The sequence below is a fragment of the Excalfactoria chinensis genome, chromosome 1 (assembly GCF_039878825.1).
Source record: "Excalfactoria chinensis isolate bCotChi1 chromosome 1, bCotChi1.hap2, whole genome shotgun sequence".
Taxonomy (NCBI): Eukaryota; Metazoa; Chordata; class Aves; order Galliformes; family Phasianidae; genus Excalfactoria; species Excalfactoria chinensis.
The window spans coordinates 80,343,202-80,368,945 of record NC_092825.1 but is presented as its reverse complement, the minus strand read 5'-3'; the positions used below and the strand labels follow the sequence as shown (position 1 = coordinate 80,368,945).

At 39.8% G+C, this 25,744-nt stretch overlaps 1 protein-coding gene across 1 annotated transcript in view; it reads right to left on the bottom strand.

The window, feature by feature from the left end:
- Positions 1 to 229: 229 nt before the first annotated feature.
- Positions 230 to 25,744, bottom strand: part of DCBLD2 (discoidin, CUB and LCCL domain containing 2) — a 39,065-nt gene continuing 13,550 nt past the window's right edge. The window contains exons 2-15 of the mRNA XM_072350212.1: positions 23,360 to 23,587; positions 19,147 to 19,284; positions 17,859 to 17,910; positions 16,571 to 16,643; positions 13,807 to 13,940; positions 12,420 to 12,460; positions 10,115 to 10,330; positions 8,874 to 8,998; positions 7,024 to 7,171; positions 6,612 to 6,785; positions 5,920 to 6,013; positions 5,503 to 5,552; positions 3,868 to 4,005; positions 230 to 3,391 (exon numbers count right to left, since the gene is read on the bottom strand). Of these exons, the coding sequence (XP_072206313.1) occupies positions 2,949 to 3,391; positions 3,868 to 4,005; positions 5,503 to 5,552; positions 5,920 to 6,013; positions 6,612 to 6,785; positions 7,024 to 7,171; positions 8,874 to 8,998; positions 10,115 to 10,330; positions 12,420 to 12,460; positions 13,807 to 13,940; positions 16,571 to 16,643; positions 17,859 to 17,910; positions 19,147 to 19,284; positions 23,360 to 23,587 (2,054 nt within the window). The 3' untranslated portion in view covers positions 230 to 2,948. The remainder of the gene's footprint in view (positions 3,392 to 3,867; positions 4,006 to 5,502; positions 5,553 to 5,919; positions 6,014 to 6,611; positions 6,786 to 7,023; positions 7,172 to 8,873; positions 8,999 to 10,114; positions 10,331 to 12,419; positions 12,461 to 13,806; positions 13,941 to 16,570; positions 16,644 to 17,858; positions 17,911 to 19,146; positions 19,285 to 23,359; positions 23,588 to 25,744) is intronic.

Sequence of the window (25,744 nt, the reverse complement as noted above, 5' to 3'; positions counted from 1 at the left end):
CCTTTTGCCACCAGTTTTGAGTTTTTCAGACCATTGGCAACCTCAGGCCCCAAGGAGAGCTCAGATAAGTGCCAGCGATGGCTGATGTGGGTGGTGATGTGGTGGAGGGTTCCTCCCTGGACTGCCAGGGCCGTGTTGCTGTGGGGGCAGGGCACAGCCCTGGAGGGAGTACAAACTAGCAACGAGATGGAGATGAAAGTAAAGGCTGTTAAGAAGAAACATACTGAGCATAATAGGTATGTACAATTTATTTAAAATACTTTTGAACATACATTAAAAAACCTCACTATTTATACAGTCTAATTTCTAGCAACATATACAGATACTGAGCAACTACGCTACATGCTGAGGTAAGAACATACTCGAGCCAAAGAAGGCTGAAATACACTTTATATCCATATAGCTTCACGTGTAAAAATGAGACCCATTAATTGTACCTCTGCTTGCATTGTGCATTGGGGAACATCACTCTTAGGTCTGTCACACAATTTACATTTGGGAGTCGATGTTTAACAGTTTGTAGCATACACTTTAAACCCAACTATGAGAAATTCCAACTTAGCCTGAGCAGCTACAATGTAAATGTTGAAAGCAGTGAGGAAAGCAGCAGAGCAGGCTGTTTTCTGTCACAAAACAGGTCTAACTCCATTCTTAACTACGACAGACGATGCTGCTCAGATAATGAAACAGCATCATGGCTGCTCGAACATAACCCACTCTCTTATAGTGCCTCAGCCTACTGTTACACTCACTGTTACACTTGAATACATTGGTCACACCTTAGTGCAACCAACCAACCTTCCACCCCTTTCAAATAAAGCACTGTAAAGTCCAAGTTCTGACTGTTGCTGTTGGGCAAGAGCGCATACCTGCCTGTTTAAGGGGAGCACAGAGGACTGTGAACTAGCTTCATCACACAGATAAAGTTGAAATTACATCAAGAATACAACTTATATGCAGGAAATTCTGCAGCTAGGCCTTGTATGCCACCTTCTGTTGCCTACTCAGATTTAGACTTAGGCTCTGAGTTCTGTAAGACATTACTGTTCTCGTGATCAGAACGATGTAGAATTGAGTTTTAAGGCAGCAGAGTGTAGGTGACAATGCTCCCGGGCAGTGGATAGACACCAGAAATGCTGGTTCACAGACTTATGTGCAGGCACTCTGCAGAAAGACTCAAGTGCTCAGTCAGGATGCTGTTCTCTTGTACACGACTTTGGCTTTGATGGGGATGGGAGCCACCTCACGTCAGACCCACGGGCAACACCAAAGCTGACTTAAGTTATGGAAGCAAACAGTAACCATGACAGTCCATAAAACTGGGCTAACACGTAGCTCGGGATTTTCACATTTATAAATTAACTCAGCATCCTCCCACCAGTGCTGTTACAATAAAAATAAAGCTGTTTAAGAATCCTTTTCTACTACTTAAAGAGAAAAAGCTGTGCTTTGTTTCTAACAAGACTTAAAACAAGAAAGTAAGTGGCAAACAGGACATCCAAATGGTTCTCATTCTAGGATTACTGAGCTAAAGCTAGGCTGGCCAGCCTCAAGTAGAAGACTGAAAACTGGAACATTCAGAAGATAACAATTCAATTAATTAAATGCTTCTCAAATGGACGCTCTTTGGGACAGCAATTGTTCTCAGTAAAAAGCACAAAAGATTCACAAATCTTTAATAAGGACAATCATAAGAAAAGCCCTCGACCCAAGGGATTTCCAATTGTGCTAGAAGTACCATCCGTGCTAAATGCATGTATTAACACAAAACTACGCACCGTTACAATATTTGTGTGCTTCTTCAAGCACTCGCAAAACTATGTACACATCTTTCTTTGAATGTGCTCACCTCTTAACCTACAACAATAGATACTGCTGTGGGATAGGGGACATCTCACAACTCGCTTCAGTCACCTTGAATACCTGCAGGCTTCTTGCAGAAGTTTAATTCAAGGCAGACACCAGTCAGAGCAGCCTTCTGCTAGCAGGGAATAAAGTGAAAGCAATGTAATTTGCTTGTAAGACTTCAGACTGTACCTGCTGTCTCACCCCCCCACCCCACCAGGGCACAAAGGCTGACTGGCTTAAGACATGAAGCAGAACTGAAAGTGGGTTGTAGAGACAGCAGATTCTACTTTCAGAAGCCTAACCAAAATGATTGATAGGAAACTTCTATGGAACATGTAGCCCATGATTCCCCATCCTGTGAACAAAAGCCAACATGAACATGGTTTACAATCATGACCATTTTTAAGCCGTGAAGTTAATGGAATTTCCAAAGTTCAAGGCTGTTCGTGAATTTCATAGGGTAAAATTAATTTTAGAAGCTGTAGCACCTACGTATTGTAGAACAATAGAATTGTCTGAGTTGGAAGGGACCCTTATCAGTCATCTGGTCCAACTCCCTGCAATGAACAGGAACACCTACAGCTCCAACAGGTTGCTCAGAGCCCCTCTAACCCGACCTTAAATGTCTCCAGGGATGGGGCATCCATCACCTCTCTGAGCAACTCGTGCCTGTCCTATAGATTTTAGAACATCAGAAGTTCTGATTATGGGCTATTATCTTTCCTCAGAAATAGTACCATTAGCAAAAAAAAATTACCGTCTTTCATACTTTGAACAGTTGTTTCTCCCAATTCATCATTCACATCTATGAATTATTGAAGCTAATCTTGAAGAGATCTTCTCTCACGTCTGACTGATAATTGTACAGTAGTGAGAAACAAAAACACACCAACAGAGCTCACGGTTATAAATGCAGCTTAAGAAAAGGCAGAATGACTGGTTTCCCAGATTTCCAATAATACATCTTTTGGCTCAACACTGTATTATTACTTAAGACTAACAGTATCAAAACAGTGTGATTAAAAAATGAATCTGTCAGCTTTATGAAACTGGCTTTTAAAAACAAGCCATGTTCGCCATCGTCCTACCTTACATATGAGCTAACTTTGTTCATCTTTACTGCTGATGGAATGGGCCGTGCTCTGCGGTACCTGGTACACCAACTCGTCAGCAGTGCCTGGCCCCAGCTGTCCCTTTGGTGTGTCATACAGTGCCTGTGCTGAGGATGCGCTGTCTGTCCTGGACAAGAGCTTATTGTAAGTTCCCACCAGTGAAGGAGCTTGATTCCCTGCTGCTTTGAAGGTGGAAACAGAAGGAACACCGAGAGGTGTGTTGGGATGACTGGACATGTCCATGACTATCGGAGTCGCGTATTCTGGTCCAGTTATAGGCAGTGGTTCAGCATAGGCATGATAAACTTCTTGCACAGGTGAATTGTAAGGGTCCAAATCAGCATAACTTGCTTCTTTTCCTTCCTCTGGTTTGAAGGTTGATCTCTGATGAAGCGTGCCGACAATGCCGCCTACCAGAGGCTGAGCATACTCTGTATTGCAAACCCCAACAGAACAAAATTAAAATGCACTTAATGGATATTTTTCAAACACATCCTGTCAACAGCATCATGGAAAATATTATCCTGGATCAAAGTATTGGCTGGTTTCTGTCTGTTGTATCAAGGTGTTTGTGGGGGGAAAAAAATCTTGGCCCAATAGAGATGTCCTACAGCACCCTGATAGCTCAGGTTTATCATTCTTCCCTTGTGAGCTCTAACCTGGGGAAGTGTCTACCCCCAGCACAACACCAGTCAATGAATGCATACTTGCATGGGACTCACTGAGAGAACAGATCGGAAAAGGGCTGCGTTTTAAGCAATGTGCTTATCAGCACATTCATTTCTATTCATTTCCCCTTCGCCTCCCCCAAGCAAACATGAAATAATGAAATGCAGTCACATTTCTGCCATTGTTTTTTTGTCATTTTGTATCCAGCACATAGCCCAGGAAAACAACAACAAAGTACCTGCAGATTCTGTCTGCAGCATTGTTGGAACTTCTCTTGGTCTGAGGTGACCGATTTCACTGCTGCTGTAGCGTACAGGAGTTTCTTCATGTTCTGCTGATTTGGTAGGGAGAAACTGCTTCATTCCTTTCCACCACCCTTCACACAGTTAAAAATAAATAAATAAAAATGAAAAGCATAGATACTAATTCTGTTAATAATAATGTTAAGCTATTTACATGTTTTACGCCACATCTTAACTGTCTGTCCCCACTGCGGTCATTAGGTCCTGCTGCAGAGCTGGGACAGTGCAATGACTTCCCCCCATGTGTCCCTTAATCCCAGCACACGAGTAACCTTACAGAATGCAAGAGAAAATAATGCTGCAAAGTCATGCAGGAGGCCGATTTATAAATCAAATATTTATACAACATTATAACCCAGGAGTACATGAATGAATGGGCTGTTAGTTTCTCATTCATTTTGGTTAAAAGAAGCACATTGGTGACTATTTGCAGAAAACTCAGAGACTGTTTTTAACTTCAGAGGGCCTGGTAAGGAGTGACTGTGGTCATGGAAGTTCATGAAAGTGAGTGTTGCCTTCGTTACACTCATTCCCTTCCTCTCCCTGAGTAGCCAAAGCCGCTCTGGTTATGCTGTCCATGAATGCATTTTATTTAAGCTGTAAGAAACCATCTTGTAGGCAAAGAAGTCCAAGAACGAGCAGACTTAAAACCACAGAACAGTGTTTAACCAAGTATGAGGTAGCCTGTGGGGAGAGCACAGAGGTCCCACAGAGAACTGCAGCAACATCTTTGTAATACTGCATTCTGCCCAATGTCAGTATTCCTTTTAAAACAGCCCCACGAACATTTAAACCAGCAAGGAAAAAAAATTAGTGTATCCATCATAAGCATTTAAATACAGGAGATTCTGACACTTAATGTTCTAAAGCAATTATGCTGTGACCTGTCAGAAAACAGATGCATAATAAGAGAAAAATAAGGTCATTAACAGGTTTCTTTTCTAATGAACAAGGCTGTATGTGAAACCGCCAGAGAACAAAGACATGGATGTGGCTATTTTGTAGCATAAGGTCAGAAAAATGAAGCACATTTGTCATGCAGACAGTGAAAGCTACATGCTGCACCAGCTATTTATGCTACTGCACCAGAGTTTGTGGGACTCCCTTCAAAGAGCTGCTCTGTGGAATTGCCTGACCTGAAGTTACTGGGGCACAAGACTGGGAAGACAGAAAACATACCAGGGAATACAAGGGGGATACTCAGGATACGAGTAATCCCACATTGTTACTAAGACAATGGAGAAAGAGAAACTTGACAGGCTTCATACAGCAAGATGAAATGGTTTGTTTTTTTCCAGCACAAAAGAAGTACCAGAAATGAAAGACATGCACCAAAAGTTTCCTCGTAAACGATTTTTCCCCTCCTCACGCAATTAAGAGGCTCTAAACTTGTTCCATTTAAAAAAAGAAGGCTGATGCTGTAGGTTACAACTGGAGATATTTTCCATTTCTTCAGAAAATGCAGAGAACAAAAAAGCCAAGTCTCATCAGCAGGCATAAAACATGACTACAGTTTGAAAACACGACACTAAGATTGCCAAGTAAACGATTTCATAAGCTCACGCTGTTACCTGCGCGATCCCAGTAAGGTAGATCATACGTGCCCTCGGTTTTTTTCTTGCTGTGAGAAAAGGATAGAGTATTTTAGCCAGCCTGCCTACCAGAAGTGCATCCGTGCTCAGCAACCCATCACCTTGGCTCTAACTGCTTCTCAAGCTCACAGCCCAAGCCCCAGCAACCTGGCCTGCTGCTACTGGAGAAATCAGCTTTCAGTAAAAGTGCTTGAAAGGAAACTATTAGCAAAAAGCACTTCTGTTGTGCCTTGCTCTTCAAATGAGCATTTTCTCATTAAGAGAAAGTCATACTGAAAAAAAGCCCTTCCAGAAGTGCGGATCATGTAGTTCCCACAGCAACGCATGCAGAGTGCTTCATTCCCACACACCAGACCGACATTCTACTCAGGTACTTTCATTAATGCGTTCATTTACCGGTTTCTCCAATGCCACGCACAAACTAAGATAAGTATCAGAGTAGTGAAGACCATCACCAGCACTGGAACCAGAACTGCTGCCAACGCCACATCTGAAAGCCATTAAATTAAGTGGTGTCAGACAGAAGTGCTTCTCATAAATCAGTTCTTATTTTGAAAGAATACTTGGGTAAAGCATGTAGTTTTCAGGTACAGCATCTATCACACTGGGTTCCCCTGCCAAGCTACCCTGCTGGATGCTCACATGGTTTGAACAGCCATTACTATCTTCTCTCTTTTACGTGTACACACAGCCAGTATTTCTGCAAGCTTTCCCAACACAACAGATAGCTTTGTTTCACTACGTTTATCAGATTAAATGATCAAGTGGTTACTTCTAACTAATTCTGAAGGGAAGTCCAAGTTACAACTTCTCCTTTTGAGAAAAAGCTTGCTAAGCAATGAAAAGCTGAACTCATTTTGAACATAATATTTACAGCCTTTAGAATACTGGTTTTGCTACCACATGCTGTATGTAACTGAGCGTTTTTTAACATATGAATCTTTTATACGTGGGCAAGTATTAAAAAGACTGATGTTTTGTTATAGCATAGAAAAACTGACAAGCAAAATGAAATTCAGCAAGCACATTTAATATACTGCAAACTACTGTAAGCAGTTCCCCAATTTCTACTGCTTAAGCACGGATACCTTTGGTTACGCTTGGAGTCACCGTGGTGTTTTTTATTTCAGGTGTGAAAGTTGTTTTATCTGTCTGCACCGAAGTCTTCACCGAGTGGATGAAGTCCTCGCTAATGTCATCGACCTTGTTGGTGTTGTCCTGAGGCGGTGGCGGAGGCAGCATGGAGATTTTAGGAGCACGGACTTGAAGAGAAAAGTATTTACAAATGAGGTTGGCTTATTTTTTTTTGTAGTGTTAGCTTTACTTGCTTCCTTGTTAAGAAAAGACGTGGAACGCTTTGCTGTAAAGCTTCCGTTCATTTTATATAGTGAAGAAAAACAGCTATGAATTAATAACATGGAAAGCAAGTGACTGGTGTCTCTTCAAACACTTTTCAATCACTGTTTACACACAGCATGGGAACGTTTTCAGTTGCCTTACCTATACTGAACTGACATCCCAGCAATTCTACTTTCATTGCAATTTTCTGGTGCCATTTCAAGGGGTTAATCCTAACAAATCGTGCAATAATAGGTGGGATGAAATTGTTGCGAACTTCCTGGTGCAATTCAGTGTTCCCTTGAAATACCTAGGAAAGAAAAAAGGAAACAAAACCAACATCAAATACTCTGTCACACAAATGTAATACTAACAACTGAGTAATTAAAACCAATTCTGATATTTCACACAGCAAAAATAACCAGTGGGGAATGCTGAGAATATTTCATACCCAGAATAGTGCTGCTGCCTGACCATCCCCATTCACCCTGCCTCACGCTGAAGAAAAGAACGAGGTGTGTGTGTATGTGGACCAATGGGAATACTGGCTTTGTTCCTGCACGCAGTGTGTGACTGATAGTCGGTACCCTCTGCCTTCCTCTAAGACGAGGTACTGTGCAACAGTGTACTGATGTGACCCAGGCAATCCCTGTTGCTGCACAAATACTGCGTTTGTATGGCAATAAGAAGAATTTTAGCTCAGTTCTTTCTAGATGTGTTGTGCTTCCTCTTCAAATACAGCAAACAGTTGTGATAATGTGAAAGTATCATCAGAGTCTTCACACTGCGTAACAGTTGAAGAACGGTCTGTCCTGTGAATGGATATGACCGCTATTAGGAAGAATTAGAGTCCAGTATGTAATCACACTGTCCTCTAGTGGTTGCTGTCTACAATGACTTGGCTGCAAGCAAAATAAAGCAACTTACATGAAGAACTTGAAATCTCTGGGTCAAAATCTCTTCAGTAATACAAGAGAAGAGAGCAGAAATTGCCTAAAGAATGAGCTAAAGCTGATCCTTCGCTGCTGGTTCTCTCACACAAAGAACTCAGCAAATCTGCTCCAAACCACAAGAGAGGGGACAGTAACAGAGCAATGTGTATTTTCAAAGCATTGATACTGATGGGACTACTGGGACATTCACAACCTCACTGGGCAAAACCTGTTTCAGTGTCTCAACACTCACACAAGCATTTCTTTTTTTCTTTATTTTGTATATGAAGATGTTAGAAGGTCTTTTCTTGAGCACTAATGCACCTCTAGAAGCTCTTTTCATAGAGGACCACAAAAAGTCTTGGGAGTCATGGAAAACTTTCTAGTCTCCTGAACAAGATTTTCAGACATTTAAAATGAACAAACAAAAAACAACCAGGGAACGGCAACTCCTGAATTTGTCTGGTGTGCAGCTATGTAAAAATCAGAGGGAGAAAACTGCGTGCAAAGCTGCATCAAATGAGATTATGACAAACAAAGGGAAAACCTGCTATATTCCGATGCCTCACTATCAGTCCTGTTTTTGTGTTGTCTAAGATACTTTAACAAACAAGATACTTCAACAAACAAGATACTTCCACCTTTCACTTCAGCATAAGGGGGTGGGGGGGGCTGAAAACAAAACAAGACAGACAGAATCATTTAGTTTAGCACTTGAAATCCTTTCCAATTCTCCAGACAGTCTGAAGCTCAGACGCAGAGAAAGCAGCTATTTGGGAAACTATTAAAAACATCCCAGATCACCAGGAGATGCTCCATTTGCCAAGAGCAAGTGCCTACTGCTGGCAATAGAAGTTGCTCGTCCAGAATATCATCACTCCCAAATCATCATTAAAATAATCTCTGAATTTCAGAACTCGTCTTCAATCCTTTTCCAATTTCTTTCTGCAGAGACACTTTGTGATTCAATGTCACACCAAAAAGTTCAATTCAAAAGAAAAACACACAAAAATCAACTGGTCATATTTACAATTGCAGTATCTTCATAGAATACTCCCAGCAAGTATATGGTAATTTTACCTTATCTTTATCAATGCCAGGTTCTCTGTATACTGTCCACTTTTGTGCATCGTCACTGTATAAGATTCTGTAGGCTGAGACATAATAGTAGTACTCTGCTAAGGTTGATCCAGTAGTTATAATACCTGTAAAAATGAAGGTCTCCAGTTATACAATAACTGTTCACAATTAGTAAAAAAAAGAAAGGTATCAGTTTTTTTATACAGAGTTTCATAATTAGAATTGCCACTGATCCAGTTACACTTAGGAAAAGTTTATCCAATCTGTCAGGGTCTGAAACTCCTACAGTGACTAAAATTTCATCACCATTTTACTTACTTTTTTGTAGCTTAATCTACACTTCTCTGTCATTTCTTGATAAAAATGACCTGTCCAGGCCCACTTCTGCCTGTAGGTGCCGAGGTATCATCTCTCTTCCTTGCTTTTGTATTGCCAAGCTAAAAGTACCACTGAAAGAACTGCAGGTTCCTGAAGCAGTCACTGCAGTGCTATGGGGAGACTCACCCAGGAAAGCTGTTTTGCAGAAGTTATGAGCACAGGAATGAGAGAAGCAATGTAAAATCCAACCTCCAGGGAGGTAGTACCGAAGCCCAGGTGCAGATAGCATAGCAAGGTATGCAGCTGCATTCACAGAGACCAACTCATGCACTGAGAGCGAGACAAACCCAAACTGATCAAAGGGGATGTCTCAGGGAAGTCCTAAAGCCTGGGATTCTAAAAGGTACTTTATTTTTGACTAGAGACAGGTTGCAAAGATGCCCTTCGAACAACAGCGATTACCTCTGAACAAGCAACTGTGTGCCGCAGTCCAAGCACCAATGCATGCAGGGAGGCTGAAGGGGAGGCTGCCAGCTGCTTTACTGCAGAGCATGGCAACAGCTCCCACCTCTGCTGCTGGATTTGCTGTGGCTGTGGAGGGCAGTAGGGGAAACCTGGAAATCTAATACACCCATATCGGACTGAGCTGCCTGGATATGGACTTGGACTCTCAATAAAACAATCAGCAGGAACAGGAAATGCAGGAAACACTTAACAAATTCTGATTTAGGAGTTGTTTTCTACTATGAAACTCTATGTTCATCTTCGGGCCCTTCAGTGCATTTGCCAGGACACAGAACCAAACTTGCTGTAATGGCAATTAAATAACATCCAGATTTTACCTGAGTTTAAACACTAGAAGAAACTGTTTTAGTCACCAAACTTTCTGGAAGCTGCTTAAAAGCCACATCCAATTAACTTACCTGTAATTCTCTTTTCTTTATTCAAGTCTATCTGCAGCCACTGACGCTCATCACTGTCCAAAGCAGCCCAAGGAGGCCCATGCCTTTTCAGTCTGGCATTTTCAGGTTTCCAAGTATTCACTCGTCCTGTTTGGTCTGGCCACTCAAGAATAGATGATGCCGTAATCTGAGAATCAGAGATTACCCCAGATTCCATTCCCAGTGTCCCATAGCAACCTGAGCAAAGGAAAAGGTGAGGAAAAATCCAAGCCACACAATGATTTTACTTGCCATGAAAATATTGCACTGTCATCTACATTTATTCTGTAATAAAGCTACTAAAAAGCCACAGTGTCTTCTGTGTTCTTCCAGTCATGCTGGAACCAAACTCCTCATCTTCAGCATTAAAAGATTTACACTTGCACAAGAATAATGTGGATATCCCCTCAATCACCTTCCACACAGAGCACAAGAGAAGCTCTGAGGGAACTGTCGTGGTTTAAGAGTTTATCACGTGGTTGGTGCAGTAACAGGAAAGAGAATACTCAGTCACTCACTCCTTTTGGAGCCTATTGAACTTCTGGTTTTCAAACCTACCTCAGTATCACAACATTAATTCAAAGAAAACACCAAAGGACGTAGGAAGCAATGTGCTGATCCTGCCCCTGACTTCAAACACATCCTTGAAGTTAACTGTGTTTTGTTACCGCTCCTACTAAAAGTTCCTTCCTACATCACATACTTATGGCTTAAAAAAATAAGAATTTAAAAAATAATCCTTGTGGCTAGCTGATATTCATTTGCTCATTTGTTGCCTCTGCTGGATGTACATCACCTGCTACAGCACAAGATCACATCAGCACTTATTTAAACTGGAATTCTTTCCTTCATCTGTCACTGCAACTTAAGAAGCTGTCAATGTGAAGCAGAAATACAGCAGAGTCTATGTACTGACACGCTGTACGTGCTCTGTGGTTCTTCAATTAACTTCTGTTACTCAAATCACCAAGGCAGCCAGGTCTTCATGTACAGCGGTTCCATTTTCCTCTGCACTGACCACATCTCTAGTATTAACACACACCACAATTTTATCCCAAGTCATGACATCAACTGCTGCGAAAGAACCACACTAGTAATGCTACCACAACCAGATAAATGTCATTACAGCACACTACAAAATCCTCTTTTTCCTCCTGCCAATTCCAAGGCCATTCAACTACATATGTTTAAATCTACATCAGCCTCTTGCTTGTTCAATAAGTTGTTAAATGCTTCCCCAAAGTCCCACATTTTGTCCACATCAGCACTACTCATGACAAAAAGACAGCAATCAAAAAAAGATGTTAACCTGCACAATCTGCTTTGTGGTAAAGCCAGGTGTCCCATGTGGTAAAGCCATTTTGTCCCATCTCTTCACATTCCCTGCCCACTGAATTACCTTCATGTAACCCATCAGTTCATACTTTGAAGGACAAAAAAACCCAACAAATGCTGCCCTGAGCACTGTTTAATTGTATTGTATCCCCACTGTCTTCATGGTATTTCCACCACTCATCCAAAGATGGCACATTAAGTGACTTCCATTTAGAAAACCACAGCTGCTCTGTTCGCAAATGAGGCAATTGGCAGAAAGTAAAAACACACAAAGCAAAAAGCTTTAAAATGGGGCAACGCCTGTTAAACCAATCATCAACATGGAACATGTTTACAGGAACAAATGAATGGCAGCCAAGGTGGAACACAGCATGCACACAGAGCAAAGCACAAGAGACGTCTTTCTAGAGCGCAGGAGAAAAGTAATTTTGTCACACAGCATTTAGTTGCAAGAAAATAGGGGAAAGAAAAAAAGAATTAAAAAGCGAGGGAGAAAACTTAGTCATCATTGTGAAATTTATGCTAAGTTTCTTAGGAGGCAACAAGAAAGCTGCACAGACTAAACATGGAACAAAATCCTATAGTGCAGTTAGCTGTTATAAATAAAGAGTAACTAACCAGTGCCAAACACTGCTTTAAGCAGTACATTTGAAGTGTGGGAGTCAAGTCACTTTAAAGCAGATAATACCAGAGGAACAAAACATGAAATAATCTCTTTCTGCAGATAAGCGGAACTTACCAAGGAAAGATTTTGAATAGGAGAAGATTTTAAGACAAATAAGTACAGACTGTCAGGACTGAGAAAGCAGGTTTTAGAATGTCTGCACTACTGAGGAAGCCAGTCAAAATATTAAACTAACCTGAACAAAAACTAAGATATAAACTGGAAAGAATTTATATGACAGGAGCAATTTATATGAAAGGATTATGTAATAAAATTGACGGTGCTTACCGCTAGTCTTAAATGTGAAGAGACTTGTAGATAACGGTCCCCTGCAAAGAACAAAAAGATGGGGTTTGTGGTAGTGAGGAAAACTGATACAAACTTCTATCTTATTTATTTCTATTTATTTCCTTCTATTTATTTTTCTCATCTCACTGCTTGCCTCTGAAATCTATGCACATGTGCCTGAACACAGGAAATTCACGACGACAGGAATATTTCTGTCACCAAGTTGTAGTGCAAACCTCTTTTCACCTGAAGGCTTGTCCAAGGATTCTACTGGTGTAACAGGCTTTCAAAGAGCCATCTACCTGCCAAGATGCAAGTGCTTCATTCTTAAATGCACTTTATAACAGTAACAAGAATCCAAGAATCAGCCTTCTCTGATTGGTTAATTCTTGGGATTTCTGAGATAAGATGACAAGTTACAGCACAACCTATTTCCATACGCAGCTCCAATGGAAATGCCAATCACTGAGTGGAGTTCATTTTGGAATTTCCAAAAGCGCTGCATACAAACTCTCAGCAATGTCCATCTTCAACACACTTGACATTTCCAGAACAACCAAGATTGTATTCTTTACTATTCAGGTTTCATCTCACCGTTTCCCAGAATGAGTCAGCCCACACATGCTTATGGGCCATTCCTCACACTGACTGAGCTCTCTGACCTAACCTCTGACCTCTCTGGACAAACCAGTAGTTGCTTTCACTTCGTAAAGATAACCAAGGGAAGTGACCTTAGTCTATAGGTTTCAAACGCTGACAGCACTACAAAAACAAACCAGTTATTATTTACTGGATTTTTTTCCCCCCAAAGATTTGTAAAAAAAAAGACAGGTTTATTCCGCTGTACACATTATTCCTCAATTGCAGATTGGATTAAAATGATGGCCCCAGAGAGGGGAAAAAATAAAATCAAATGCTTCCCTGTCTTCCAACCGCCTGCTCCCCATACAAATACCCCCACACATTGTTCAGACAGGGAGCCAAAAGTAAAAACAAAACACCATACATCAGCTTGTGAAATGTTATTGTGAACAATATTGCTTGCCTCAGATACCAATTTTCCCCTCTTTTTGTAGAAAGAAAATTACAGGATTAAAATTGGTGATTAAAAAAAAAAAATAATAAACTGCCCAAGTTATTATTTTTGCACAGATCACTGGGAATATATGGTCACGATGTACATTTTGGAAGACTGAAGTTCCCTTTAGCATGTATAAAACTCATCTTTATGGTCTAGAGGTTAAAAAACTATCTGGTAAAACAATCACACCACAGAATTATGAGAACTTCACAGACGCAGCTCCACTAGCTGAGAACGCTCCTGGGATGAGGCACCGCCAAAGCTTAAGGTGCTAAAGATAAGGAGGATGTAAAAAGGTACACTTACACTTTTGAGGTGACATTGTTAGCCAGGGAGCCTTCATAGTACGGAATGCCTTTGCTGATTACAACGTTAATTTGGCCACCCAAGGTATTTGACACGACGCCTGCATGAACGCCAGCCATGCAGAGTGATGATGACTTGTAAGGAAAAAAAAACCACAACATTACTACCACATCGTAAATAAATTAAATATTACACTATTTACTACAAATGCTGCACTGCCAAGTCATGTTCTTCCTTGCTATTGTTACGTTGAGAAACTTGTTATTTAGCTTTATCTATTTTTTAGAAATCCTTAATCTTTGTTTTAAGAGTCTTATACAGAGCTCTTCACAGGCATCTGCCACACAAAGCGCTGTAGCATGCAGAGAATCACTCATCAGCTCTGCAGCCCCTTGCCCTCATTCAGTGATGGATGTGGGATCAACCTTAATTTTAGAACACCAAGGGGGACCAAGCTATCTTTGAAAGATCACCTAAGTACATCTCCAGATACATTTCATAAACCATATTAAGCTTTTTATTATCAGTGTAGCACTGCAGCATGGCTTTGCCTGAGCCAATAAACAACAGACAACAACTGCAGATTTTTGTTTAATACTTGTTCTCCAAATCAATGCTGCTGGGTGTTACTACAAAATAAACTTGTCGGATTTTTCTGCCAACCATTCCTCTGGGTGCTATTAAACCTCACAACAATTATCCCAAAACAAATCAGCAGATCTTCTCTAGAAAGAGAAACTTCACAGAACCATAGTATAACCTGAGTTGGTTGGGACCACAAGGATCACGGAGTCCAACCCCATATCTGAGGTGTGGGAGGCAAAGTGGCAAGGCCAGGCTCTTTTCAGCAGTGTGTGGAGACAAGACAAGGGGAAATGGCCAGAAACTGGAGCACAGGAAGTTCCACACGCATGTACACAAGAACTTCTTTATGGTAAGGGTGACGGAGCACTGGAACAGGCTGCCCAGGGGATTGTGGAGTCTCCTTCTCCTGAGATATTCAAGACCCGCCTGGACGCCTACCTGTGCAACCTGGTGTAGGGAACCTTTGGCAGGGGAGATGGACTCAATCTCTGGAGTTCCCTTCCAACCCCTACAATTCTGTGATTCTTATTCCCTACCCAACAGACATCATCAAAACCTTCTAAATAAATGAACTTAGGACTGACTTAAACACCTGGTTTCCCACTGCCTTCCCTCTTATCTCCTCCCTTTGGAAGTACAAGTATGGGGATTCTGTAGTAAACAAAACTGTCTCCTCCCTGCTCACCAGAAGATGTCAGCAATGAGTGCTCCAAGTCCTCAAAGGGATTATGCAAAATAATCATGATTTAGGGTATTCTTTAAAGCAGCACACAGCTAAGATCTTTAGGAAGGGATGCAAGCTAAATGTCTGCCTAAAACTTTGTATGAAGTGCTTTACTAGGAAACTCTCTGACCTTCATATGGGGCACTAAGGTAGACAGAAAGAAAGTCACGGAGGATTTATTTGCTGAAATTTTCTTTTTCCTCCATAGAAAAGCTATTCCTGATTTTGACCAAAAAAAACCAAGCCCAACAAGCGAGGCTCCTATAAATGCTGCAAATATGAGGGACAGAAAAACAACTCCATCTTAAAACCGGGCACAAAAGTTATCCTGCAGCTATTTAGCAAGGACTCACTTCAGAACATAACACATAACAGCTACACTGTGGCGAGTTCTTTCTTTAAACATACGAATAGTTATTTAAGCAGGTAGCCTAGGATTCACAGGTATTTGAGAAATGAAAGTGACAGAGTGGCACATTTTAGTTTCATATTTAATATTAAAGATCATTGTACATTTTTTGTAGCATTTGAAGTAAACTACATTGCTAGGTTTCAATTTCCAGTTAATAGAACTATTAATGTTACAGTATAAACTGTTTTGCAACTGTTTTCATAGCTGTTCAATGTAAACAGTATAAATCATTGAAGGTCTGTTTAAAATATCATAATATTAAGAGCAAGATGACTTCATTTAAAAAAAAAAAAAAGAGTTCTCTCTATAAAACTGAAATTCACAACTTGAAAAAGCCAACAAAAACAAAGCAGGAAATATCAGGGTATTTTAGTTGATCCATCTTTTTCTCAGAAGGCCTTGCAAGCAAGTCTCTATTACACTACATCACTTCTTGGAGATGGCAACCTGGATTCACTGAATGGAAGGACCACCTAGTCCAACTCTGCTGCCAGCAGCGGAGACATGAAGTTGCCCAAATCCCCATCCAACCTGGCTCTGAACACTTCCTAAGGATGGAGCATCCACAGCTTCTTTGGGTGACCTGTTCTAATGCTTAATCCCCCCAGTGGCAGAAAAATCCTTTCTAAAAATTAGCCTAAATCCAGTCTCTTTCAATTTGAAGCCATTAATCCTTGTCTATCACTACAAGCCTGCACTAAAAGGCTTTTGTCACTATAAACCCTTCAAGTATTACCAAAAGGCCGCAAGGTTTCCCTGAAGCTGCCTCCACTTGAGGCTGAACAAGACCAGCTTCCTCAGTCTCTCTTCCTAAGAGAGATGTTCCAGCCCTCTGATTATTTTCATGGGCCTTCTTGGACTCACTGAAGCACCAGCCCAGCTACTGAGCAGCCATGCACAAAAGTACGAGTAGCATGCCATTTAGTTTAAGAGGTACAACTTCCAGAGTCCAGATAGCAGAGCTAATACAACTAACTATAAATGAGTATTAATCAAGTATTTTATCACAATTAATGTGCGGACACAGTATTAAGTTTACTTACATCTCTGTATCCATGGGGAATAGTGCCTGAAATATCAGCAAAAGGAATCACACATCCAGCTGGGCAATACTTGCTGGAAGAAAAAATAATAATAAGGATTCATGTCAAGGCATGCATGCAGCTACAACTCTTTCAAAACATTATGAAGGAGATATTTTATTTATTTATAATACACTGTTATGACTATGTAAGGATATATCCTAATCAAAGACATAAGAAATCAGACAAAAACATAAAACTGTCTCAGCTGTAATTCAGTTCTAGTCTGAATTATAATAAAATTAATATAAATTCTTCATGGTTACCATGAATTGAAAGTCTCGTAGGTAGCAGTACTTATACATTATGTTTTATAAACTAGAGGCCTGCATATCTATTGGTTTTGCACCTTTAAATTCTATATCGGAAAAGTAATGCTACTTTGCAATGGCTCCTGGCAATGCTTTGATCATTAAAAAAGAAAGAACAAGTCAAATATTCACCTAGCATCACTAGCACAGGGAAAGAAGGGAAAGACACCTGCACGTCTGATTCAAGCCTATGTTTTAGCCAGGATTTAACAACCAACTTGGGTAAAATACCAATTCAATGAAAGCTGAAGCAATTTTGCAGGTACTATGAAAACAATGAGATCTGGAGACCTAGGCACATACTGAGTAAGACTACAGCCAATAATTTTGGAACCTGGGAAAACGAATGAGGAACGCAGGTTTCACAGTTTCAGTGCTTAAGATGTCCAAAAGGTAAACTCACATTCTTCATGATCAACTACCGCTTTTAACGCTGTTGTTGCTTTACGCAGAAATGGAGGACAAAATAGAGAAATGATGTGTTTCCTCCATCGGAAAAGTATTTTGTATCTCTACAGAAGCTTGTTAATTCACACCAAGCTGTTAAATGGGTTTGTAATTTTTCACCTATTTCAGAGTTTAGTGTTCCTTTGATAACTTTAATGTGAATTCCAGCATTTAAAGTGTATATGTCCTGTAATATATATTTATAGAAGTGGTATATTTTTGCTATGGGAATGCAATATTAGCTTATATGTGTTAGCACAAATTCATGAGGTTCTTCTGTGTATGGTATGTAAGATTGCAAAAACAGGAGAGAGGATGAGGAACAAATGCAAATGTGAATATCGCTCAGCTCTCTCCTCAGTCTCTTCATTTCTCAAGTCCTCAATCCCCAGTTTTCAAGCTGTATCAGGTGTAAGTCATACAGTGAAATAGATACACCAAAGTGACTTCAGTAAAGAGAAAGGGAGAAGAAGAGGTAAAAGCAATCTTACTTGAATTCTGGTTCAGAAAAATGACTTGCATTGTCTAAACAGGTAATTAGGTCTGGAAAGAAAAAACATTGGGTCAAGAGGGTGATACGAACATCTGGTTTGAGCATGCTTTTTAAAGTGCACATAATTTTCTTCCAGTCAGTCTTATGTTATAGCAGGACCTTGTAATCTGTCTTGAACAACTGGGAAATACATTGAGACTTACAGAGACATGAAGAGAAGCACTACAAACATATGGCTTTTTTGGGTTTGTTTTTTTGCTTTTGTTTTTCTTGCATCTTAATTTGTAGCTATGCTTCAGAAAATCTACACAGGAGACATAAACATGCACTCTCTTCACAAAAAGAAATTGAAACAGAGAAAATTACATGAATAAGCCAAATAAATAGGCCTGTGTTTTCAGCATGTAACAGTTCAACAACACTGAACCCAGGCAGCGCAGAGAATATTACAGTGATATGTTACTGGCAACCATGACTTCTTTCCAATTTTATGTGTCCGTGTAATGTGTGAGCACAAACAATCCAAAACAGAGAAAAGCATCAGAATATCCACAAAATAAACTAGTTTTAAAATGAAATCTGCTCTTTTTAGAAGTACATCTAGAAAGCATCTTCCTGAGCTTTGCGCCTTGCAAAGCAGTTCCTGGTACTTCTCGTCTCCTTTTGGGCAATGTATGTCACTCACCTCCACAGTGAGCGGAAGCAGATGCAAAACACAGCAGCCTCTTTTTGAGGCTAGAGAAAAAAAAGAAGAATAAAAACACAGGGAAAAACTAAACAAAGAAAAGCAAACCAGCAAGAGAAACAAAACAAGACCAAAAAAAAAAAAAACCACGCTGAAAACTACTTAGCAGTCAGAGAGAGACTACAGAGTTGAGGAAGTAAAGGAAATTATGACTCAAGTTTTTCCATGAGGTGGGTGCGCACAGCATATATACAGTTAGATAAGAAAACATTTCAAAGTTATCTGTCAATTTGGTTGTGGCCTGAAAAAATGCATTTTGTCCTTTATCTGGGGTAATTATTTTATTCTTAACAGATAACTGTGATCCTTGCTTTACTGAGGGTAGGCTTTGATAACTTTTTTCTTCTTCTCCTTTTTAAACTACACTAACTTAAACAATAACAGTTTAATTCCCTATGCAGAAATATCAGGAGGACTGTACTGTAAGTCATCACTTTTAGGTGTCAGTTTGTGAGAACGTGGGTAATAAAACCGTTCTGCATTTTTACCAGACAACTCCAGTTTTACCAGCACAGAAGAATTCTGGGAATCTTACAAATACCTGATTTGTCAGTGGTGGAGTAAGCTGCAAGAAATCCACGCCCCGAAGTGTGTACTCCACTCATGAACTGCACTGTGACTTCATTACTTCTTGAAGTTATTAAACCATCCATTTGAAAGCCAAATCCACAGTACTTTCCTAGGGAAAAAAAGGGGGAAAGACTCATGGACCCAAACCAACTTTAGTAACAATTACCTTTCATTTCCAGTATAAGTTCACATTGCTTCTGGTGTATATTCAAAACCAAATACAGGCAGTTGATAGGAATGAATGTGGTCAGAGTCCGCTCAAAGCAAATGCCAAAGTATATGCACCACATTTACTTAGACACTGCCAATAGATGAGAGTCAGAGGTATCTCTAACACTTGTACATAGATGTAACCACATCCCATTCACCTCCAGCCACACACATCCAGTCAGTTCTTCTAAGATGAGAAAGATGGGGCAACAAGAATCGTGTACAGAAACTAATGTGGAAAAAAGCCCTTTTCTTCCCTCCCCTGCTGGAGTGTTTCTCCCTTGCTGATTATTTCATGCTTTTTGTCAACTGCATTTCTCACTTTTTTGACAACAGCAGGCATGATTTTCCACAATTCAGCATCAACATACAAGCATATCTGAGTTCTACTAATATAAGCTTGCAATTGGCCCACTTGCCACACCTGTAACTCCTAAGAGAGGTACTGCAGCCACCTGAGCAAGACAAAACAATAACAACAACAAACCAACCAAAACATCGAATCAGATTAGGCTTGTTCTGCATCTGGGTACTTTTCTTGCCATCCAACCACGTTATAAACTGAGAAGCTGGAGTCATCAGATACTGACAATATCTGCCTATTAAGAATTACTGCCAAATGACTTGAAATTACCTGGATGAATGGCTACGAGAGTCAAACCAAAACAAAATTCTCCAATTCTACTAACTAGAAACTTTATTAAACTACTGACCAGTTAAGAAAATCTTCTGCTCCATAGGCTCCCTTAAACAATCAATATTAAAAGCCAACCACGACCCTATTTAAGACTCTGTGTGGACAAAAACCAACAGCAGATGGCTCTGTGTATTTCAATTTACCATTCTCTTGTTTTCATGATATTGACATTATCATCTTGTAAAATAGCAAAAACACTGCCCAGCAGAAACAGTTCTTAACTAATATCAATCAAAATAAATACAAAAACATGTGCCAAATTCCTTTAAAAAGTGAACTGCACTCTCAGACACTAGTAAAAATTAGAAACACTAATTCCTATCATTCATCAGATATATCTTTGTTCAGACAAATGTAGGTATTTTGGGACAAAAACACAAAACAGATTTTATAATACTTTAATGAAATGTATAAAATTATATAGGTATAACCCCATTCCAATTCTTACTATTTAAGCTGGCCAACAGCAGAAGTTGTGAAAAAATAAGTTCCCTTTTACCAAGGCTCCACACAGACCCTATACTTTGCCCTCAATCTAGTTTCATTTATTAACTAAATTCATGATGATGACAAGCATGAAACTTCTATCCGAGTAGGTCAGACTATCCTCAAGATACCACTTAACCTCATATTTGGGCAAGCACATGGAGCAGGACACATAAATATACCTTGGTTAAATTATCCGGTGCTGTTCGTATCATGGAGATACAGCCTATGACAAACTGTAGATAGATGCACCTTATGATTCATTGCAAGACATACTTTTGAGACTCTAAATCATTTTCCTAGCTCTTCTTTGGCCTCCTTCCAGATCTTTAGCAAAGTATTTGCTAGAAATGGAGAGAACACAACTGCAGTGATGACTGTCAATTCTGTGTACAGAAAATTACCCATCTATCTGCATACCCTTAAGGAACCAAAGCACTTTTGAACAGCAGTGCTACAGCAGGAGGCGAATCTGCACAGTAGCTTACATTCTTTGCGCCAACAGATCTGGCATTACATCAAATACATTAAATAAATATATTTGTCCGTGAATGTCTATTAGCTGGATTGCAATGAAATCTAATACAAAACACCTCCAGATCTTACTTGAACTAGAGATGAATTTAACATTGAGGATTCAAAACTTCTTTTGATTTAATAATAAATATTCAAAAGGCTTGGAGTGAGAACTAATGCTTAAGAGCTTCATAAGAAGCCTTCTCTGTTTATCAATGAACTAACCCAGTAACGATTCAATTTGGAATCTAATCAGCCAACTTTTAAAGCAATTTGGAGTTAAAGTAGGTGAAATAGCTGAATTCCAGATTTTATGCATTGCAACTGTTTCAATATTAGAACATAGCAGCAATGCTGAATGAAAAAATGTAAGGACAAATTCAGAAGATAATTCCTATAATTCCTTCCAAACAAACTGACATGGCTGTTTAATCTCACTATTTGCTGCTTCAGATACAAACATTTAAGAAATAGTACCATCTGTATCTGCCACTGTTAAGATCACTGTTTGTTCCGCAATTTAATTTACTAGGAGCAGAACACCACACACATTTGCTCGACATACTTTGCTACTACACCAGCTGGAAACAGCTGAGAGGCAAGACAAACAAATGAAGTAGAAATTTACTCCAACCCATTAAGTCACTTGTACAAGTGAGTAATAGACTTATCAGAACTGGACGTTCCTTGCCATTTAAGGACTTCAATGCTTTCTATTTCAGACCAAGTCTGCCTCAGCAGCTCCAAGCACGTACTTATTTTCACACATGCTTAACTAGGTAACAGTTGGAAAAGAGGGTTAACAAAGCTAACATTCCCCTAGCTTCCTTATAAAAAGACTCAACACTAGTTGCACTAAAGCAATCTTGGTGAAATAAATCCCTGGATAAAGGAGGTAAAAGAATGAATCTGCACAAGAACAACCAGTGTTAGTAAAAGAAAAATGATCATCTATTTGAGTTTTATGAACAGTAACCACAAGGGTCTTAAAATCCTCCAAATACCTTGATGTGGGTAATAATTTCACACTGCTATCTGAAAAATACCTGCTTTACAATCATGTAATCATAAAATGTTCAAAGTAAACTACAGATTCTGTACCAGCAGAAAATGGAAGATATTTAAATTGTAAATTATTACAGCCTGACATCTTTTAACACCACCAGGATGAAAAGCTCAAAAAAGAACTACTTCAGTACAAGAAGGCAGGCATTTCAGGTAACATGTATGTATGTGTATGTGTGTGTGTATATATATATACATATATTATATGTATGTACATATATTATATGTATATACAATATACATATATTATATATTTGTATGGGTATGTGTGTATATATATATACATATTATATATATATGTATGTATATATGTATACACATACACATACATACACACACTTCACTTAGCCTTTTGTTTTTCTTTCTAAAAACAATGCTCAGAATTTTGCAGCTCCCTCTTCGTTGCTTACAACAGTCTCACAGAGTCTCTTGCCACTCTGCAAGCTACTGGGAAATGTCTGAGACAAAAGGATGATTATAATGGAGTTTCCTTCAAGAGTCTGAAGATCACGAAGTATCAAAGGATCTGCGTTGCATTTGACATCTGTCAGCATGCATGAACAAAATACAAAATGCTCTGCTATCGTGGAAATTCATCATGTTTTCAGGGCATTTTTAGCATCTATGAACAGGACAGACATATACATCCACTTTCATAATACAATTTCATATTACAGTAAACAAAATGTGACCACTTCAAAATGATTAAGAATACTGTGGCCTTCCAGAAGCCTCGTCGGCTGAGCAACAGTGGTAAGCATCTGTGAAACAAGCACATCACCAGAGGTGGTGGTAAAGTTGGTGAGGTACAGATAGCGCTCCACTATGTTTTGCAGAGTTTTCTTGGCATGAAGCTCAGGAAAAGCACAATTTTAACTAAAGAATTTATTAAATTCCTCCCTTCGCCTTCTTTGAGATTCTTGTACATAACAAACACCTCCTTCTTTTCACCACTTCTCCGAAGTGTCAATATCTACACTGTACAAAGTGTTGTATGCACATATCAGGCAAGATCTCATCAATGTCCATTAACCAACTGAAGTATAACAGCTTTCAAGGGCTGTAGGAATAACTGAAATACCATAAAATTTGTGGTTATCCTATGCACAGTGCAGGCTAGGAAGATGAAATTAAGAGTTACTTAAAGTACTAGAACCATCTTCCAAGTCCAATACTAGACAACAGCTTCCCAATACTGAAAAAAACTTACCTATCTCTGTCCTGGTAGAGCCAATCCCATTGTGAACTCTCAAATAACTGGAATGACAAGAATCTGAGTCATCAATATCTAAATCACCAAATTTGAGCTGAATTCGCTGCCCAGGCTTTACACGGATTTCCCATTCACAGACTGTGCTATTGGGAGAGGTCTGTGGGTAGTTTATCGAAGCAAGAGTTCCACTTTCAGGACCCAGAACGGTGTGTCCACATCCATCGCCTACAAAAGAATAAAAATGAGTTAGCTATATTGCATTCACCTTTAAAGGTTCACCTTTAAGTGATTCAGTAACCACTGTCTTAGCTACAAAACACATTTTGTTGTCATTGCTTGGTTGTTTTTTTTTTAACCTTACTGGTCACATTGCAAAACCACTCAAAGTCACACACAGATGGAGCAGCAACCGTGTCAAAATACAACAGAATTTATGTTGGCTAGTGCTTAATTTCTCATTGTTAGTGATCAGAGAGGCTCTACAACTTCCTCAACTGATACAAGTTTATCCTTGATGTAAAAAATGGCCCTGATGGTACAGAAAATGTCCTTGGTATTTCATGTTCCCACAACACCTATATACAGAAGAAAACTGGTTCTAAAAATGGAAGGAGAAACCCATCAGTAAAACTAGAGCACGTGAATTCTACATTCATAACACAATGAGAAAGAACGGAAGGGGAAAGACAAGGGACAGCAAACACTACTGAAAATTACAGCAAAGTCTGAACATCATCCAGCAGTTACTGCATTGTTTCCTACTGTAAAACAAGCTTAATGCTGTTAAATTAATTCTTGAAGGAATTCAGTTTGCTTCACACACACTTCCACATCAGATACCATTTTATTAGAGTGCCCCTCTGCTGCCATCTGCCGCACAGCAAACAGGGAATATCGGCAAGAAGGTTCCACCTCTACTGCCATATCATAACCATCAGGCACTAACAGCATGGGCCAACAGAACTGTCATAGCAGCAATCAACATCCTTTGAGTTGCTTAGTAGATAAAAGTGACAGGCAGAAACTGATTCTTTTTACACATTTCCTCTCCTATGAGGAAACATTGAAGGAAGCAGGCTTGTTTAGTTTGGAGAAGAGAAGGCTCCAGGGAGACCTCATTGTGTCTTTCCAGTACTTGAAGGGAGCTTATAAACAGGAGGGGGAATGGCTGTTTACAAGGGTGAACAGTGATAGGACAAGGGGGAATGGTTTTAAACTGAGACAGGAGAGGTTCAGGTTAGATACCGGGAGGAAGTTTTTCACTCAGAGGGTGGTGACGCACTGGAACAGGTTGCCCAAGGAGGCTGTGGATGCCCCATCCCTGGAGGCATTCAAGGCCAGGCTGGATGTGGCTCTGGGCAGCCTGGGCTGCTGGTTGGTGACCCTGCATATAGCAGGAGGGTTGGAACTACGTGATCACTGTGGACCTTTTCAACCCAGGCCATTCTATTTTTCTATGATTTCCACTTCCTTCCTAAACCTAAAAACGTAAGCCACGTTTCAGGGACAAAAAATATGCAGATAGTGAAGATTCTTAAATAAATTTAAGAATCCTTTGCATAAAAGGATTTCATGCCAGCCTGAACAGAATGGCAGGAGCCATGCACTGAAGCAGCATGGGGGAAAAAAAACAATTCAGTTGAACTTAACTCTGATTAATCTGCTCCCAAAAGCACAAAATTCTCAGTGACAAAATGGTGTGTTTTTTTTTCATAATCAGAGCACTTGAAGAGATAGCTGTATGATCCAAAATCTAAAGTGCTGTGGTTACATACAGAATTACAAACAGATGGAAGCTTTCTTGCCAGCAGTCTTGAATTGGAATGATGCATCTTCTGTCGTGGGTTTACCTTTTTGAAAAGGTAAATGGACTATCCGCTTCAGTAAAACCTAAAGTTCTATCTGTAGGGCTGTTACTTAGCCACGTTTTTCTCAAGTCTAACTTTAGCAGGGTGTTATAAAGCACTTTGTTCCACCTCACGACAAACACTACTCCCATTTGGGTAGTTGATAAATTACATTCTACTTCATTTACATTTCCCTTTAAGAAAGCAAACAAACAACACATCTGTATTTTACTTTCCTAAACTGCTATTATTTTAACATGAGTACACAGTTGTTCAAGAGGTAGCTGAAACACTAGATGTTATGTATCCTTTAATCCTGGTTTCTTTCTAAAGGCACGATGTCGACTGAGAATATTACTGAGCTATCCTAATGAAGTCACCTTTCAAACAAGAAATCACGGTAGCAATCTGAGTGCAGCTGAAACACTGCAAGTTTTAAACAACATTGAGAATTATCTTTCAAAGACACATCTGTCAGAAGTGTCAGCTGGGTATTTTAGACCTGGTACGTGTTTCACTTTGGTAAGCGAGAGCA